The sequence below is a fragment of the Heptranchias perlo genome, chromosome 2 (genome assembly GCF_035084215.1).
Source record: "Heptranchias perlo isolate sHepPer1 chromosome 2, sHepPer1.hap1, whole genome shotgun sequence".
NCBI classification, from domain to species: domain Eukaryota; kingdom Metazoa; phylum Chordata; class Chondrichthyes; order Hexanchiformes; family Hexanchidae; genus Heptranchias; species Heptranchias perlo.
The window spans coordinates 39,376,521-39,393,638 of record NC_090326.1 but is presented as its reverse complement, the minus strand read 5'-3'; the positions used below and the strand labels follow the sequence as shown (position 1 = coordinate 39,393,638).

Here is a 17,118-nt window from a genome sequence, read left to right as displayed (position 1 = left end):
AGAGATAAAAGCTTCGATTTTAACCCCCACCCACCCTGAGAGGCAGGAAAAGGTCGAACGAAGGGTTAAAGTCTTGTAAATTATCCCGCCTCCAACCCGCCGTGTTCTCGGCCGCAGTAATATTAATGGTGGCGATTCAGGCCTTCAGTGAGTCTCCTGCTAAAAGCAGGCGGGGGCCTACTTAACATTCAAAGTCACTGCCCAATCACATTATCGGCGCTGCGACGTAATATTAGCGTCAAGCCAGTGGGAGTCCCGCCTTGTCTGTTTCCCGGCAACAGAGACATGGCAGGAGGAGCCGACTGGCCGGAAGAGGCCCAGGTAAGTGTAAGAAATGTATTTTTTCTGGAACTCATCGTGGGCCAAGAGGAGCAGGAGTGCTCCCCAGGTCCCTCAAGGAGACCATGGGCCTCCCCAGATCGCGAGTAAATCCCCAGCACCGGCCTCCCCCCAGATTGCATGGGAATCCCTAGCCCCCCCCTTCAAATCACCGGCCGCACAGGCACCACCCAGCCCCGATCGCTGATCCACGATTGCCCTGGAACCCCTCCTCTCACTGCTCCGACTGACTGCCAGGGGCTGCTCCCAAGGATCCCCGGTTGCAGCCAAATTGCTGCTCCCGCCTGCCAGCTAGGTAATGAATCTGTTCAGATGTTGAGCAGGATTCCGGGAACTTTTATTTAAATAATGCTCTGTCATTAAGATCGGCAGGGCCTCCACGTCCCCAAACTCTCCACATGCTACCAGACTCGCGTGCTTGGTTCCTGCTCCCCTCTTAAAAAAAAATAGAGGCCAAAAGGACTGGAGCTGTCCTGCTGAGCCAGCACAGACTGCGGATCAAACCTAGGAACAGGAATAGGCCACTCAATTCTTCGAGCCTGTTCGCCATTCAGTTAGATCATGGCTGATCTGTATCTTAATTCCATTTACCCACCTTGGTTCCATTTCCCTTAATACTCTTGCCTAACAAAAATCTATCAATCTCAGTTTTGAAATTTTCCATTGACCCAGCCTCAACAGCTTTTTGAGGGAGAGTTTTCCAGATTTTCACTACCCTTTGTGTGAAGAAGTGCTTTCTGACATCACCCCTGAACGGCCTAGCTCTAATTTTAAGGTTATGCCCCCTTGTTCTGGACTCCCCCACCAGACAAAATAGTTTCTCTCTCTCTACTCTATTAAATCTGTTAATCCTCTTATAAACCTCAATTAGATCACCCTTTAATCTTCTATATTCAAGGGAATACAAGCCTAGTCTTTGCAACCTGGCCTCATAATTTAACCCTTATAGCCCCAGTATCATTCTGGTGAATCTGTGTTTCACTCCCTCCGAGGCCAGTATATCTTTCCTGAGTTGCGGTACCCAGAACTGAATGCAGTCTAACCAGAGCTTTTATACAACCGTAACATAACTTCTAGTAACTTACCCACAACAGACGTTAGACTAATAGGCCTATAAGTTACTAGTTCAATCTCTCCCACCCTTCTTAAATAATGGAGTGACATTGGCAATTTTCCAATCCAAGCGGATAGTTCCTGAATCAAGAGGGTTTTGGAAGATCATAACTAGAGCATCTACAATTTCCTCACCTACTTCTTTTAATATCCTAGGATGGTAACCATCAGGTCCTGGAGATTTATATTCCAGCCCCCTTGAAATGAAGGCTTTCATTCTGTTAGCCTCTTAAATTATTTTTTGTACCTGACCCCACTAGCTTTTAGCTATTTCTCTACTTGGACCCCTAAATCTCTCTGCTCCTTCATGGTTTCTAGCTTCTTACCATTTAGAAAATACTCTGATCTATCAGTCTTGGGTCCAAAATGGATGATCTCGCACTTCCCCACATTGAACTCCATCTGCCACAGTTTTGTCTACTCATTTAATTTATCAATGTCCCTTTGCAACTTTCTGCTTCCATCTAGATTACTTACTGTGCCACCTAACTTAGTATCGTCAGCAAACTTTGATATATGGCTCTCTATTCCTTCATCTAAATCGTTGATAAATATAGTAAAATAAATGTACTGAGGCTCCCGTACAGATCCCTGGGAGATACCACTAGTCACATCCTGCCACTATGAATACATACCCATTATCCCTACTCTCTGTCTCTTACCTCCTAACCAATTCCCTACCCCTGTCAAAAGGTTGCCTCCAATTCCACGCGCTTCCATTTTTCCTAACAGTCTCTTTTGCCTTCTAGAAGTCCATATAAATAACATCCATAGACACTCCCTTACCTACTACGTTAGTGAACTCTTCAAAAAAAAATTCAACTAGGTTAACTAGACATGACTTACTCTTTACAAATTCATGCTGGCTCTCTCTGATTAGCTCATATTTGTCCAAGTGCTCAGTCACTCTGCCCCTAATAACAGATTCTAGTAACTTCCCCACAACAGATGTTAAACTAATAGGCCTATAATTTACTGGTTTGTCTCTCCCACCCTCTTAAATAATGGAGCGACATTGGCAATTTTGCAATCCAAGGGGACAATTCCTGAATCAAGAGGGTTTTGGAAGATCATGACTAACGTATCAACAATTACCTCACCTACTTCTTTTAATAACGTGGGGTGGAAACCATCAGGTCTTGGAGATTTGTCTATCATCAGCCTCTTTATTTTCTCCATTACCATTTTTTTTACTTGTATCAAATCTAGTTAGTTCCTCCCTTTTAATTTAGTTTTAGTTTTCCTCATATCTCTGGTACTTTATCCTTTTCCTCTACTGTGAAGGGATTTGGCTCAAATATGCTACCCTCTGTGATTGAATAACCTACCAAAACTCTGTCTAGGCTTGCATGTGAAGAATGACCTCTTGGGCAGGTACCAGAGAGCTGCCACTCTGTTGGAGCCTGCAGGAGAGAGTTTGGTGGGGGGGGAATGGGGGTTAGATAAATCATGAAATTACATTTCTGGTATTCAGTGACTTCTTATTAAAAGATCCCCTTATGCTTCATGAGTATATACATTACCCAGTGTGGTACTGAACTGTAAACACTAGGCAAGTTCCAGCTTCGATTCCTGGTCTGTACTGATTTCGGGTGGGGTGGCAGTGGGCTGCTATAACTGCATTAAATATACCAGGTGAATGCTCCAAAATAGCTACAGCAGTGGACCCTGCAAACTATAGTTAACGGCACTCAAAGTGGCCAAACTCATTCCTTCACTCGTATTGAGAAGGTGGGGGGAAGTACATGAAAGTGTTGGAGGCACAAAATTTATTTTACAGTTGAACTCTGGGGCCAAGACCCTCAGAAATTTAGATTTTTGACCCATTCTTTGTTGCACTTTTTGGTATTTGGGTATTGCATTGTATTTCATCTAAACAGGAAGGGACATTTGCTCAATTTTTTTGAAAACCATTTTCTATTTGAGAATTGGGAACTAATTATTTTTCTTCATATTCAATTTTTTTTCTCACCACAGTATTGATATTTATAAGGAATCTTACAACACCTGGTTATAGTCCAACAATTTTATTTTAAAATCATTTTAAAATAAAATTGTTGGACTATAACCTGGTGTTGTAAGATTCCTTACATTTGTCCACCCCAGTCCATCACCGGCATCTCCACATTATTGATATTTATTACTGGGAGGAAAAAGCTTTAATTGCCTAATAGCAAAAAGGGGATTTTGAACCCTGTTTCATTGACCATGGGATCATTCCAGTTAGGCCTGTAGGGAGCAAGTGTAGAATTGTGTACACTCTTTTCAAATGCTGCTACTCTCTGGCGTGGTAGATTTTCCACTAAAAACATTTTTCTGGTTATTTTAAACTCTTTACAATTAATTAGATTCTTAAATCTTAATTAAATCTTAAGTCATGAAAACAACAGTGAAATTTGTGTTTTCAATTGAGCAATCACGTCCACAAATTTTTTTAGGTGTCTGCTGTGGCTCAGTGGTAGCACTCTCACCTCTGAGTCAGACGGTCGTGGGTTCAAGTCCCACTCCTGAGACTTGAGCACATAATCTAGGCCGACACTTCGGTGCAGTACTGAGGGATGAGACGTTAAATTGACGTCTGCCCTCTCAGGTGGATGTAACAGAAAAGAACACAAAAACATAAGGAATAGGAGCAGCAGCAGGCCATAGGGCCCCTCGAACCTGCTCCATCATTCAATAAGATCATGGTGGATTCTCTACCTCAACTCCACTTTCCCATCCTATTCCCATATCCCCTGATTGCCTTAGTGTCCAAAAATCTATCGATCTCAGCCTTGAATATACTCAACGACTGAGCATCCACAGCCCTCTGGGGTAGGGAATTCCAAATATTCACTACCCTCTAAGTGAAGAAACTTTTCCTCATCTCTGTCCTAAATAGCCAACCCCTTATCTTGAGACTATGGCCCTTAGTTCTAGACACTCCAACCAAGGGAAACAACCTCTCAGCATCTACCCTGTCAAGCCCTCTAAGAATTTTATATGTTTCAATGAGATCGCCCCTCATTCTTCTAAACTCCAAAGAGTATAGGCCCATTCTACTCAATCTCTCATAGGACAATCCTCTCATCCCAGGAATCAATCTAGTGAGCTTTCGTTGCACCCCCTCTAAGGCAAGTACATCCTTCCTTAGGTAAGGAGACCAAAACTGTACACAGTACTCCAGGTGTGGCCACACCATTTGCCTTCCTAATTGCTTGCTGTACCTGCATGTTAACTTTGTGATTTCTGTACAACGACACCCAAATCTCTCTGACTATGAACATTTCTTAGTCTCTCACCTTTTAAAAAATATTCTGCTTTTCTATTGTTCCTACCAAAGTGGATAACTTCACATTATACTCCATCTGCCACCTTTTCGCCCACTCACTTAATCTGTCTATCTTTTTGCAGCCTGTGTCCTCCTCACAACTTACTTTCCCACCTGGCTTTGTATTGTCAGCAAACTTGGATACATTACACTTGGTCCCCTCATCTAAGTCATTGATATATATTGTAAACAGCTGAGGCCCAAGCACTGATCCTTGCGGCACCCCACTAGTTACAACCTGCCAACCCGAAAATGACCCGTTTATTCCTACTGTCTGTTTTCTGTCTGTTAACCAATCCTATATCCGTGCTAATATATTACCCCCAATCCCATGAACCCTAATCTTGTGTAACAACCTCTTGTGTGGCACCTTATCGAATGCCTTTTGAAAATCCAAATATACTACATCCACTGGTTCCCCCTTATCTACCCTACTAGTTACACCCTCAAAAAACTCTTAATAGATTTGTCAAACACTATTTCCCTTTCATAACACCATGTTGATTCTGCCTAATCATATGATTTTCGAAGTGCCCTGATACTATGTCCTTAATAGTAGATTCTAGCATTTTCCCTACTACAGATGTCAGGCAAACTGGCCTATAGTTCCCTGTTTTCTCGCTCCCTCCTTTCTTGAATACCAGGGTTACATTTGCTACCTTCCAACCCATGGGGACCGTTCTAGAATCTAGGGAATTCTGGAAGATCATAACCAATGTATCCACTATCTCTGCAGCCACCTCTTTTAAAACCCTAGGATGTAGGCCATCAGGTCCAGGGGATTTGTTGGCCTTTCATCCCATTAATTTCTCCAGTACTTTTTCTTTGCTAATTTTAATTACTTTAAGTTTCTCACTCTCACTAGACCCTTGGTTCCCCATTATTTCCAGTATGTTTTTTGTGTCTTTTACTGTGAAGACAGATACAAAATTTTGTTTAACGTCTCTGCCATTTCCTTATTCCCCATTATAATTTCTCCTGTCTCTGCCTTTAAGGGACCCACATTCACTTTCTCTAATCTCTTTATTTTTATATTCTTGTAGAAGCTCTTGCAATCTGTTTTTATATTTCTTGCTAGTTTACTCTCATATTCAATTTTCTCCCTCTTTATCAATTTCTTGGTCATCTTTTGCTGATTTCTAAAACCCTCCCAATCCTCAGGCTTATTATTCTTTTTGGCAACATTGTAAGCCTCTTCTTTTAATCTAATAGATCCCATGGCACTATTCGAAGAAGAGCAGCAGTGTTCTCCCCGGTGTCCTGGCCAATATTTATCCTTCAACCAACATCACTAAAACTGATTATCAGGTCATTAATCTCATTGTTGTTTGTGGCACGTTGCGGTATGTAAAATTGGCTGCCGCATTTCCCTACATTAAAACAGTGACCATACTTGGTTGTGAAGTGCTTTGGGATGGTCTGAGGTCGTAAAAGACGCCACATGATTGCAAGTTTTTTTTTCTTTACCTCATCAGTCACTTTCCGACATCCAGCCACCTTCCCTGCCCAGATCACAGAGGGATTTTACACCCCACCCCCAGTTAACGGACACTCTCTCTCAACCCCACTCCCAGCTTCTACTTTCTTCTCAGCCCTCCGAGTGGCACTGCTACCTGAGTCCTGCTGTTTTAAGTGATTTTGGCCACTGAATCCTGTGGTTGGAAATTCCAGTTTCAAGAGAATGTCTGCCACTGTATGTAGTGCCAGACTTGGGTAGGGGTGACATTGGAGAGGAGGGACCCAGTCCTTGCTGAGTTTCCTCTAGAACACAGATGTGTGTATCAGAACCCAAAACACTGTCTGAGTCAAACATGTAAGATTGGCATATATTTGATATGTGAAGGTTATATTGTCCCTGATTTGAATGCTCTGTAATGTAACTTGGGATCAGGCCACCTTAACTCACCTTGGCTGATTTGCCTTGTTTCAGTCTTGTTAAAGCTATTCTCACTTTGCCTATCTCAGAAGAAATTGGAGAATTGCTTACAGATTCTCCTGTGTCTGTAATTTTGTTTAGATTTTATTGCTGTGTTATACAAGAAGCTGAAATGTGTCTTGGGTCCTGTGATCTTGTTAGTAATTTGAAATATTAAATATGTGGTAGTGTTTTTAATGCAGAGTAGATTTTGCTTGAAGAAAACCAATCCTTTCTTCTCTCTTGTAGACATGGCCAAACATTTGCAGCTCCCATTTTCTATAGTGTTCTCCATTGTGGGTATGTTTGCATCCCATTCAGTAGGAAATCTAAGCATCTTCTTCTGTGCTGAGCTCACACCTACTGTTATCAGGTAAGGCTATAGTCAAACAGACATCATGTTTTTGTGTTTTATTTGCAGAGTGCCTATGTGGGTAATATTAAAAAGTTCACCTCATCGAATTGGATGGCCTGTGGACTGTGTTCCTGGCCTGTGAGGAAAAATAGAGGGAGAAACTGAAAAATCTCAGGCGCTTAAGGGAATGAATTCAAATGTTCTTCACCTTCTGGGACCCAATTTCAAATCTCGTCCAGATTGTCAGAATTAGTTTCCAGTCGCTGCCAGCTGTAAATCAATAAAAATGTAATTAGGTAGTCACAACATAGTTGCTAATTGAGAGGAATCTACAGCCCAAAACTGCCCCAAATTGGCACCAAATTTCCCACTTAAAGAAATCATAATAACTCTTGTGGGAAAGGGGAAAAAACATTGGTATACTTGGGAGTGAACTCTTCTAAAGTTAAGGTCTCAACAAATATTGGAGCAGTCTAGAGAGACCTTTATTGTGTATCTGGCTTTGATTTATCTGACTTAAGAGTGTAAAAAGCAGAAAAGTTTTTTGTGTCTGTGAATATAATACTGTAGTATTGTAGAATTTCTACAGGTTTGCACTCTGGTTCATTGCGCGTGTCAGCTTGGCTCAGTGGTAGCCCACTTGTCTCTGAGCCAGTAGGTGTGGGTTCAAGCCCCATTCCAGGACTTGAACATATTGGGGTAGAGTTTCCGCTTTGGGTGCAATCGGGTAATTGTGCCCAAAATGCGCTTGAAATTGCGCTGGTTAGGTTAGACTTCAAGTTTCCTCTTAAAATACATTTGCATAATCACAAACGCAAAATCTTCCATAAAGCTTAATAGAACGTAAGCGTTTCCTTTTTTCTTTTGCATTAAAATGTATTTAAGAGTGGTAACCTGGTGCAGTTTTATTAATACAGCTGAAAATGGGTTTATCACCAAAAATTAGCATTTTTAATATGGGTGTCCAGTCCTCCACCTGTGAGTAACCTGATTTAAAAATCACTGAAAATGACTTTTAAAAAAACTATACTGAAGCATTTAATAGTTTAATTGGTGTAGACTACTCAGTTTCTTAGTAAACTAAATATTTTTTTATATGTAAAAACTTTTAAAACGTGCCTACTTGTGCCTGTGCACCTAGGAAAATGAATGCAATTTGAAGATCCTTCCTGAACCAACGCAATCGGCGTAATCTCACAATGTCGACCTGGGGGTGTGACATGTTTTCTGGGCAGGGCCTGATTCAGGTGAATTGAATCTTGAACCAGCCTAAAAGATCGTGGGAAAACATGAGCCTAAGTGGTTTTGGGCGTAACTCAGCAACGTTTTAAATTCCCCGATCTTTCTGCTGGTTCGTCCGATTCCGCCCAGATTGCACTGGAATCTGGGCGCAAAACTCTACCCCATAATCTAGACTGGCACATTAGTGCACAACTGTGGGAGTACTATATTGGCAGAGATTCCATCCTTTGGATGAGATGCTAAACCAGGTTCAGTTGGACATAAAAGATCCCATGGCCAAAACTTAACTAAACCACCAAAACAGATTAACTTATTATTTATCTCAGTAGCTGTTTGTGGGACCATTATTGCAAAGTGGTTGCCGCATTTGCCTACAAAACAACTACACTTCATAAGTAATTCGTAGGCTGTGAAACACTTTGGGAAATCCTGAAAATGTGAAAGGCACTATATAAGTGCAAGATCATTTTTCTTTTAGCTTCTTTATTTTTGGGGGGGTTTTTTATGATTGGATTTCAGTTAAATTATTTTTAGCATTCTTGCTTTTTAAAATCTCTCAACACATTTAGGCCCTGACTCATGCAGTATTGGTGCTCTTCTGATCTGGATCTATCTACGTCTCTCAACACACATGCATACTAAGATTCTCTCCCCTCACCACACTTGAAACAAAGCAAGAGTAAATTTAAATAACAAAGTCAAGAAAGTAGATTTACAACAAAATACAGAATAAGAGCCATAGGAGGAAAAGATCAAAAAGAAAAAAAGTCACAAACCTTTGTGCAGAGAGAAGAGTGACAGGTATATAGGCTGACAAGCATATAATGAGAGACTGAACCAGTGAGAGGCATGAGTATGACAGACTGAAAGGGTGGGAGACTAAAGACAGAAAAAGACTACAGACAGAAACAGATGCAATTAGAATCACAAGTACAAGCATACACAGAGTGGGAGACATATAGGAGAGGAGACACGGGGAAGGACAGATCCACAGAAAAGGGAGAAACAATGAGACACTCAGATAAGACATGGGCCCCGATGTTGGCTGGGGGGGTGGTTGAAATCAGCTGAAGAACCTGGCAAGGCCGGGGACACGGGGGTCCTGACTAATTTATCGGCAGGACTTCATTATCATTTTTTTTTCTTCTGTTTCCCGCCCGGCAGCCAGGCAAATTGACAGATAGGCTGACTGGCTGCTGGGCGGGAAACTCAGCAACAGGAAGCCGCAGCCGGGGGGACCCTTGGGGACGGTCCCCGGCAATCGGGGTGGGGGGGGTGTCGGCCACAATTGGCAGGAGGAAGAGAGAGGCCATCGGGGCTGGAGGACAGTGGGGGGAGGTCAGTGATCGCAGCAGAGGAGAGAGAGAGGCAGTGATCAGCAGAGGGGAGGCCGAAGACCTCCTGCTCCTCCTGGCCCACTAGGAGTGCTATCCTAGTCCCTTTCAGTGCCGGGGTTTCCTGACCCCTGGGAAACCCATGCAGCATCTGTAAAATTTAAATCAGGCTCCCAATTGCACTGTGGGAGCCCGATTCAAAATTTGTTAATGAATTGTCTCACCTCTCCACGGTAGGTCACTCGCGCGGCACAAAACTTTCCACTATAAAAATAGCAATGGCCGCGTGTGCAGCGTGTTGGGATCGCTTTCCTCGGATTTTTCATTTTTAACACCCTGCTGCCCCCCCACCCCTGGACCCTCTCCCGCCTGTCGTGGGGTGGTTTAATAGCAAGGTCAATGAGTCTGAGACATACAGAAAAAGTGGGGTCAGACAGCGTGAAGTGAGACTTTTTTTTGTAAGCAGAGTCGCAGTAGATCAACTAGTATAATAAAAGTGATGAGTTTGTACTTGCTTTTGTAAGCTTTGTGTTGTGGGAAGAAAAACTTTATAAAATCAATCAAAATTGCCACACCGTTTGAATAGTTAACTTAAAACCATCTGCTTGCTTGAAAATGCAGCTCGGTCGCAGGTTTCAATTAAAACCAATTCAATGTGTTCCATGCAGTGAAAGGAGGGGTGCAGAGAAACTATTGTAGTTCTTTTTGAGAAGGTTTAAAATCTTATGCTGATCTCAAAAGGTGACAAAAGATGCAGCAGTGCACACAGTTTCCTTTTGTTTTTGTTGACATTTGCTTGAAGACAGTTCTCACATTTCCTTAATTCTTGGCCTTCCATAGATTTAATATTTTCACATTTATCCTGAATCTAATTTTAGTGCCAAAGCTGAAACAGACAGTGCAACTCAACAGCTGATTATTAAAATGAAGCCCCCACACATCCCTCTACTAAGGTCATAAAACTACCCACACATTGAAATAACCTTCTATTTTACACTTTAGATAAGTCCCATTTACCAGATAATGAGTCCTACCTGTCAGTTTACCCCCACCCCCAGCTTGCCTCCTCTGTGTGTGTGTGTGTGTGTGTGTGTGTGTATAAATAAAATTATGCATATTATTTCACAGGCAGAGGGCAATCAATCTTCATTTCAAATATCAAGTTCTGTTCAAAATATGTATTCAAAATATTCTTGAACATTTGTCAAAAAAAATGTAGGCTCCAGAAGCGACAGGCTGCTGGATGCTTAACGTGACAGCAGCAATACTCGTCAGTCTTTTGAGTATAAGTTTCAGAGAACATTCTACTTCATGATTTCTATACACTAACCACAACCCTTTAAATACTGAAATCAGAAGCCTCCCTTTGATTCTTGCAATGTTTCAGCACACTATCTTTTTCATTTACAAGGATCTTAGATTGAACCCCGTCCAGACTGATGGCCCTACGTGAAATGAGTTCGGGCAGTTTAATAAACCCAGTTCATAATGGTGATAAGGCTGTGGCATAATATTACCGCAAAACAGGAAATGTAATACAAGATGCACTTTTGAGACAGAGTTGAGGAAGTATTATTTTGCACTGGGCTTACGCTACATCTGATGTGGAAATGTTTGATGCTTGCAAGGTATAACCTATCCATTTCTACGTCAGTGATATTCCTCTGCTTGATGAACACAAAAATAAACCAAAATATATTTTCTTTGGTCTCCCTGGCCAAGCGGGTAAGCAGATAACTAAATTTGCTGTTGCTTTGGAAAGCAGTTTACAATATAGAATTCTAAATTTTCCCCTGGTCTGTTCTGTGATCATGCTGTGCCCATTTTCTTGCTGCCAGTCTGTGCTGGGTTTGGAGTAGGCTCGGGCTACTGGCATGCACAGGCCTCAATAAGGATGTGAAAATAACGTTAACTGGAGTAGGACTCCTCTACCTTGCATTATTTTCTGCTCCAGAAATGAAAACCTATTACTGAAGGCCCATTTTAAATGGTACTTTTGCAAACTCATTCCCTAGCCTGTGACTGTCAGTTTCTTAAACCATCACCAACCGTCACACTGAAAAAGGGCATCCATCTCCCCTCTCGGCCCCGTCTGTAACCTGCTTTCCTTTCTACTCTCTTTTGAGTGTGCGGTGGCTTCTCAGCTCCCTGCCTGTGACTCCCTTGTTCAAATTTCTACAATCTGGTTTCTATCCCTCTTCCTTTCACCCAGCATCAGTGGTACAGCTCTGTCACCTCGGCCCTTCTGTACTCCCGCTCTAAACACTTCCGCCTCTCTATCCTCTTTTTAATAACCTTCTCAAACTATTTTTTTTAACCTAGTGTTTGGTCACCCTCTTCCCCCATGGTTCGGCATCTCTTTGTAAAGCACCTTAGGATGTCTGTACATTAACGGCACTATATAAATGGAAATTTTGCTTAGCTGATTGTGGAGTGAACTAGTACTTTATTGGTTTGCTTTCATTGTATTTCATGGCCATTTAGCACTTAATTTTTGCAACAGTTTTTAGATTTATCGATTTTGGTTATTTTTGTTTTACTGGGAGGGCAATAGTAGTGGACAGTGATAGGCGATCAGTTTCCATTTGTGTTTCATGTGTGAGAAGTGGCACAATACCTGCGTGAATGGGCCATAATTGATGTTGGAATTCATTTTACAAGCTGATACAGGGTAATAGCAGAAATTTTCATAATTACAGTGAAAGCTACACTAAGAACTCCTGAATGTGGAACACAGCTCAACCAAGATCATACTAACCAATTGAATAGTGCCTCAATTCCTGAAATGATTCATTGAGAACCCAGCCAGCCAAAGCTGTCTTGTGCAGCTTTCTGGTTCGACATGGGTTCAGTTTTGGCACAGAGTTTTAATTGACATTCTGCTGGATGAAGCCGAACATGTTCAGATGATCTTTTTAAAGGCAGTACATACATCTGTTGCCCAGTTCAGAAACTAAACACATTTCAGGGTGTGTTTTGTTATTGCAGTTATATAAGTGTTCCTGTATTGTAGAAACAAAAGCAAAAACTGCTGGAAACATTCAGCAGCTCAGCCTGTATCCATGGAGCGTACAGACAAGTTAACATTTCAGGCCTAGACCCTTCATAAGAACTGGAAAAATGAGAGATGAACAGCAGTTAGAAAGGATAAGACAGCACGCACGCACGCACGCACACACACACGAGAGAGGAAGTAGAAAGACCTGTAACGTGGTTAAATGGCTGAAGTAGTATTAATATGATACAACAGCAAGTATAATGAGAGAAACTAAAAATGTTTGAGACACTGAGAACATTTGAATAGCTGAGCGGTTGGGAGACAAGGCAGATAAAAATGGAAACTAAACAAGCTGGCCCAGGAGCCTAGAAGATTAAAAACACAGGCCAACACCAAGGGTGCAAACCATCCCACTGGCACAGTGTTCTGACAGAGGATTTCCACCCCAAGAACCAACCAGTCTTTCCTAATTTCCCCCCACCCCAAAACTCTGGTACATCCATCCCATTTTGCAGCATCTCCTGCCGTAGAGAAAGTGGGAGCCAGAAGTTAGTGACAAGCTTACGGTCAGAGGGCTGAAAGATTAATGTTCTGTTCCTTGAGCTTGCATTTGTAGATCTATACCTGGATCAAATGTGGGAGTATGAAATTGCTAGTGACTTCTTTTAGGATTGCAATTTTTAGTGATGTCAGTGCCAATTTAGCAGTTACTGTTCCCAATGAAGTGCAATGTGTGGCAGATTGCATTAGCAGTTGCAGTTAAATAGGGAACACTTGATGAGGAGTGTTGACTGTTCTAAGTACAGTATAACCACAAACAAATCTGACTCATAAATCACTTTACATCACGAGTATACCTTTCACCAAAGTACTTCTTGTTTTAAAATTTTAATTAGAACAAGTTTGGCAGTGAACGGATGGCACCTCTCGGTTGCTGGTTATGATGCAATGTGCAGATGAAATCCAACAGAATTTTAAATAATTTTGCACAACATATTTCCTTTCTCATGCACTTCTGTTCCTGACTGAGGGGCAGGCTGGCCACCTGTTCTGAGGCCTCTGCCATTGCTGCTGTGAACCTGTTATTGAGAGATGGACAGTAACAGCGAGAATTTAATTCCAGTGAATGCCTCTCCATCCCTCTGAGTACCTCCACCTTACTTGGTGTCTTCTCCCAATTGTAATCCAGAGCTTGGCACACAGGGTGTTGTGACGAGTTTGGTTTAGTATGTTGAGTGACCAGAGCCCTATACAGGATTTACTATTTTTAGTTGGACTGATCATCCACTACTACATCTGGTACAAACATAATCCTGGCCCCCTGCATGCATGCATTCTTTCTTTCTTTCATGCTTTCTTTCTTTCTTTCTTTCTTTCTTTCTTTCTTTCATGCATTCTTTCTTTCATGCATTCTTTCTTTCTTTCTTTCTTTCATGCATTCTTTCTTTCTTTCTTTCTTTCTTTCATGCATTCTTTCTTTCTTTCTTTCTTTCTTTCATGCATTCTTTCTTTCTTTCTTTCTTTCATGCATTCTTTCTTTCTTTCTTTCTTTCATGCATTCTTTCTTTCTTTCTTTCTTTCTTTCATGCATTCTTTCTTTCTTTCTTTCTTTCTTTCATGCATTCTTTCTTTCTTTCTTTCTTTCATGCATTCTTTCTTTCTTTCTTTCTTTCATGCATTCTTTCTTTCTTTCTTTCTTTCTTTCATGCATTCTTTCTTTCTTTCTTTCTTTCTTTCATGCATTCTTTCTTTCTTTCTTTCTTTCTTTCATGCATTCTTTCTTTCTTTCTTTCTTTCTTTCTTTCATGCATTCTTTCTTTCTTTCTTTCTTTCTTTCTTTCATGCATTCTTTCTTTCTTTCTTTCTTTCTTTCTTTCATGCATTCTTTCTTTCTTTCTTTCTTTCATGCATTCTTTCATGCATTCTTTTCTTTTCTTCCTTCCTTCCCTCCCTCCCTCCCCCCCCCCCCCCCCCCTAATTTGCCCAGCCATACGATCACTCATGTCAGAGTGCTTGTTTATAGAACAGTGGTCCTGTGGTGCATGGCACAGCAACCAGTCAGGTCTTCTATGGCAGAAGAGTTACTTTTCTACCTGTAGTGTTGAATGTGTATGAGACAATTTCAGTTTGGAATTAGGTTTTCTGCTTTTTCTTCTGAAGGTTTTTTTCCCCCCCCACTCAGTTTAAAATATCTTTCAGATGAGATACTGAACGGAAGCCCCAACTGCCTGATCGAGTGACTTTTTTTTATTCGTTCACGGGATGTGGGCGTCGCTGGCGAGGCCAGCATTTATTGCCCATCCCTAATTGCCCTTGAGAAGGTGGTGGTGAGCCGCCTTCTTGAACCGCTGCAGTCCGTGTGGTGACGGTTCTCCCACAGTGCTGTTAGGAAGGGAGTTCCAGGATTTTGACCCAGCGACAATGAAGGAACGGCGATATATTTCCAAGTCGGAATGGTGTGTGACTTGGAGGGGATCGTGCAGGTGGTGTTGTTCCCATGCGCCTGCTGCTCTTGTCCTTCTAGGTGGTAGAGGTCGCAGGTTTGGGAGGTGCTGTCGGAGAAGCCTTGGCGAGTTGCTGCAGTGCATCCTGTGGATAGTGCACACTGCAGCCACGGTGCGCCGGTGGTGAAGGGAGTGAATGTTCAGGGTGGTGGATGGGGTGCCAATCAAGCGGGCTGCTTTATCTTGGATGGTGTCGAGCTTCTTGAGTGTTGTTGGAGCTGCACTCATCCAGGCAAGTGGAGAGTATTCCATCACACTCCTGACTTGTGCCTTGTAGATGGTGGAAAGGCTTTGGGGAGTCAGGAGGTGAGTCACTCGCCGCAGAATACCCAGCCTCTGACCTGCTCTCGTAGCCACAGTATTTATATGGCTGGTCCAGTTAAGTTTCTGGTCAATGGTGACCCCCAGGATGTTGATGGTGGGGGATTCGGCGATGGTAATGCCGTTGAATGTCAAGGGGAGGTGGTTAGACTCTCTCTTGTTGGAGATGGTCATTGCCTGGCACTTATCTGGCGCGAATGTTACTTGCCACTTGTGAGCCCAAGCCTGGATGTTGTCCAGGTCTTGCTGCATGCGGGCTCAGACTGCTTCATTATTTGAGGGGTTGCGAATGGAACTGAACACTGTGCAGTCATCAGCGAACATCCCCATTTCTGACCTTATGATGGAGGGAAGGTCATTGATGAAGCAGCTGAAGATGGTTGGGCCTAGGACACTGCCCTGAGGAACTCCTGCAGCAATGTCCTGGGGCTGAGATGATTGGCCTCCACCAACCACTGTGCTAGGTATGACTCCAGCCACTGGAGAGTTTTTCCCCTGATTCCCATTGACTTCAATTTTACTAGGGCTCCTTGGTGCCACACTCTGTCAAATGCTGCCTTGATGTCAAGGGCAGTCACTCTCACCTCACCTCTGGAATTCAGCTCTTTTGTCCATGTTTGGACCAACGCTGTAATGAGGTCGGGAGCCGAGTGGTCCTGGCAGAACCCAAACTGAGCATCGGTGAGCAGGTTATTGGTGAGTAAGTGCCACTTGATAGCACTGTCGACGACACCTTCCATCACTTTGCTGATGATTGAGAGTAGACTGATGGGGCGGTAGTTGGCCGGATTGGATTTGTCCTGCTTTTTGTGGACAGGACATACCTGGGCAATTTTCCACATTGTCGGGTAGATGCCAGTGTTGTAGCTGTACTGGAACAGCTACAACACTGTATTAGATCACTGTGCATCTTTTGAAGAAGAGCAAGGGAGTTCTCCCACAGGCCAACATTTATTCCTCAATCAGCACCACCAATGGAAATAAAAATTGGGAGAGATGTAAAACAGGCTGCCAATATACTAACGCGCAAAGTCCAAATTACCCCTGATATCTTTAAATTGCACCCAAATTTGATGTGGCCTTTCTCCGGAGACAGAGGTCAGTCACTTCCTTTCTGTGGATTGTAGGGGGAAATGGATCATGGAGAACATTGCTGGGCACCACCGACTCACTTTACAGCTGCATCTTATGAAGAGAGAGGGTGCGTGTGAACCTGGTGGCGGAGGACGTAGAGACCCTGCCGATCTTAGCGGCAGAGCCTCATATAAATAAAAATTCCCGGACTCCAGGCCGACACCCGGCCAGCGGGAAGGAGTGGGAAATTGGACACAGAAGGCCTCATACAATGGGGCTGGTGATTTTCTTGACATTGGCCTAAGAATCGGGAGGGGTGGGGATTCCCTCTTCGGGATCATATCGGAGGTCGGCAAGGGCTGAGGATTCCCCAGAGATCAGGGGAATGCCGGGGCTGAGGAGGCCCAAGGACTCCTTGAGGAGTCTGGGGGAGCATTCCTGTTCCTCCTGGCCCACAAGGAGTTCAGAGAGGGAAAGTTTTAAAACTTACTTGAGCATCTTTTGGCAGTCGGTTCCTCCCGCCGGCAGCAGACAGGTTGGACTCCCCCTGCGGGACCTTAAAATTATGTTGTGGCACCAATGACCTCATTGGGCTGCGCCTTTTTAATCTTAA

The 17,118-nt window shown here is 43.0% G+C and overlaps 1 protein-coding gene across 1 annotated transcript in view; it reads left to right on the top strand.

The window, feature by feature from the left end:
- LOC137337856 (solute carrier family 22 member 23-like) overlaps positions 1 to 17,118 on the top strand; it is a 101,486-nt gene that overhangs the window by 80,839 nt on the left and 3,529 nt on the right. Inside the window, exon 8 of the mRNA XM_068001771.1 lies at positions 6,927 to 7,050. Within this exon, the coding sequence (XP_067857872.1) occupies positions 6,927 to 7,050 (124 nt within the window). The remainder of the gene's footprint in view (positions 1 to 6,926; positions 7,051 to 17,118) is intronic.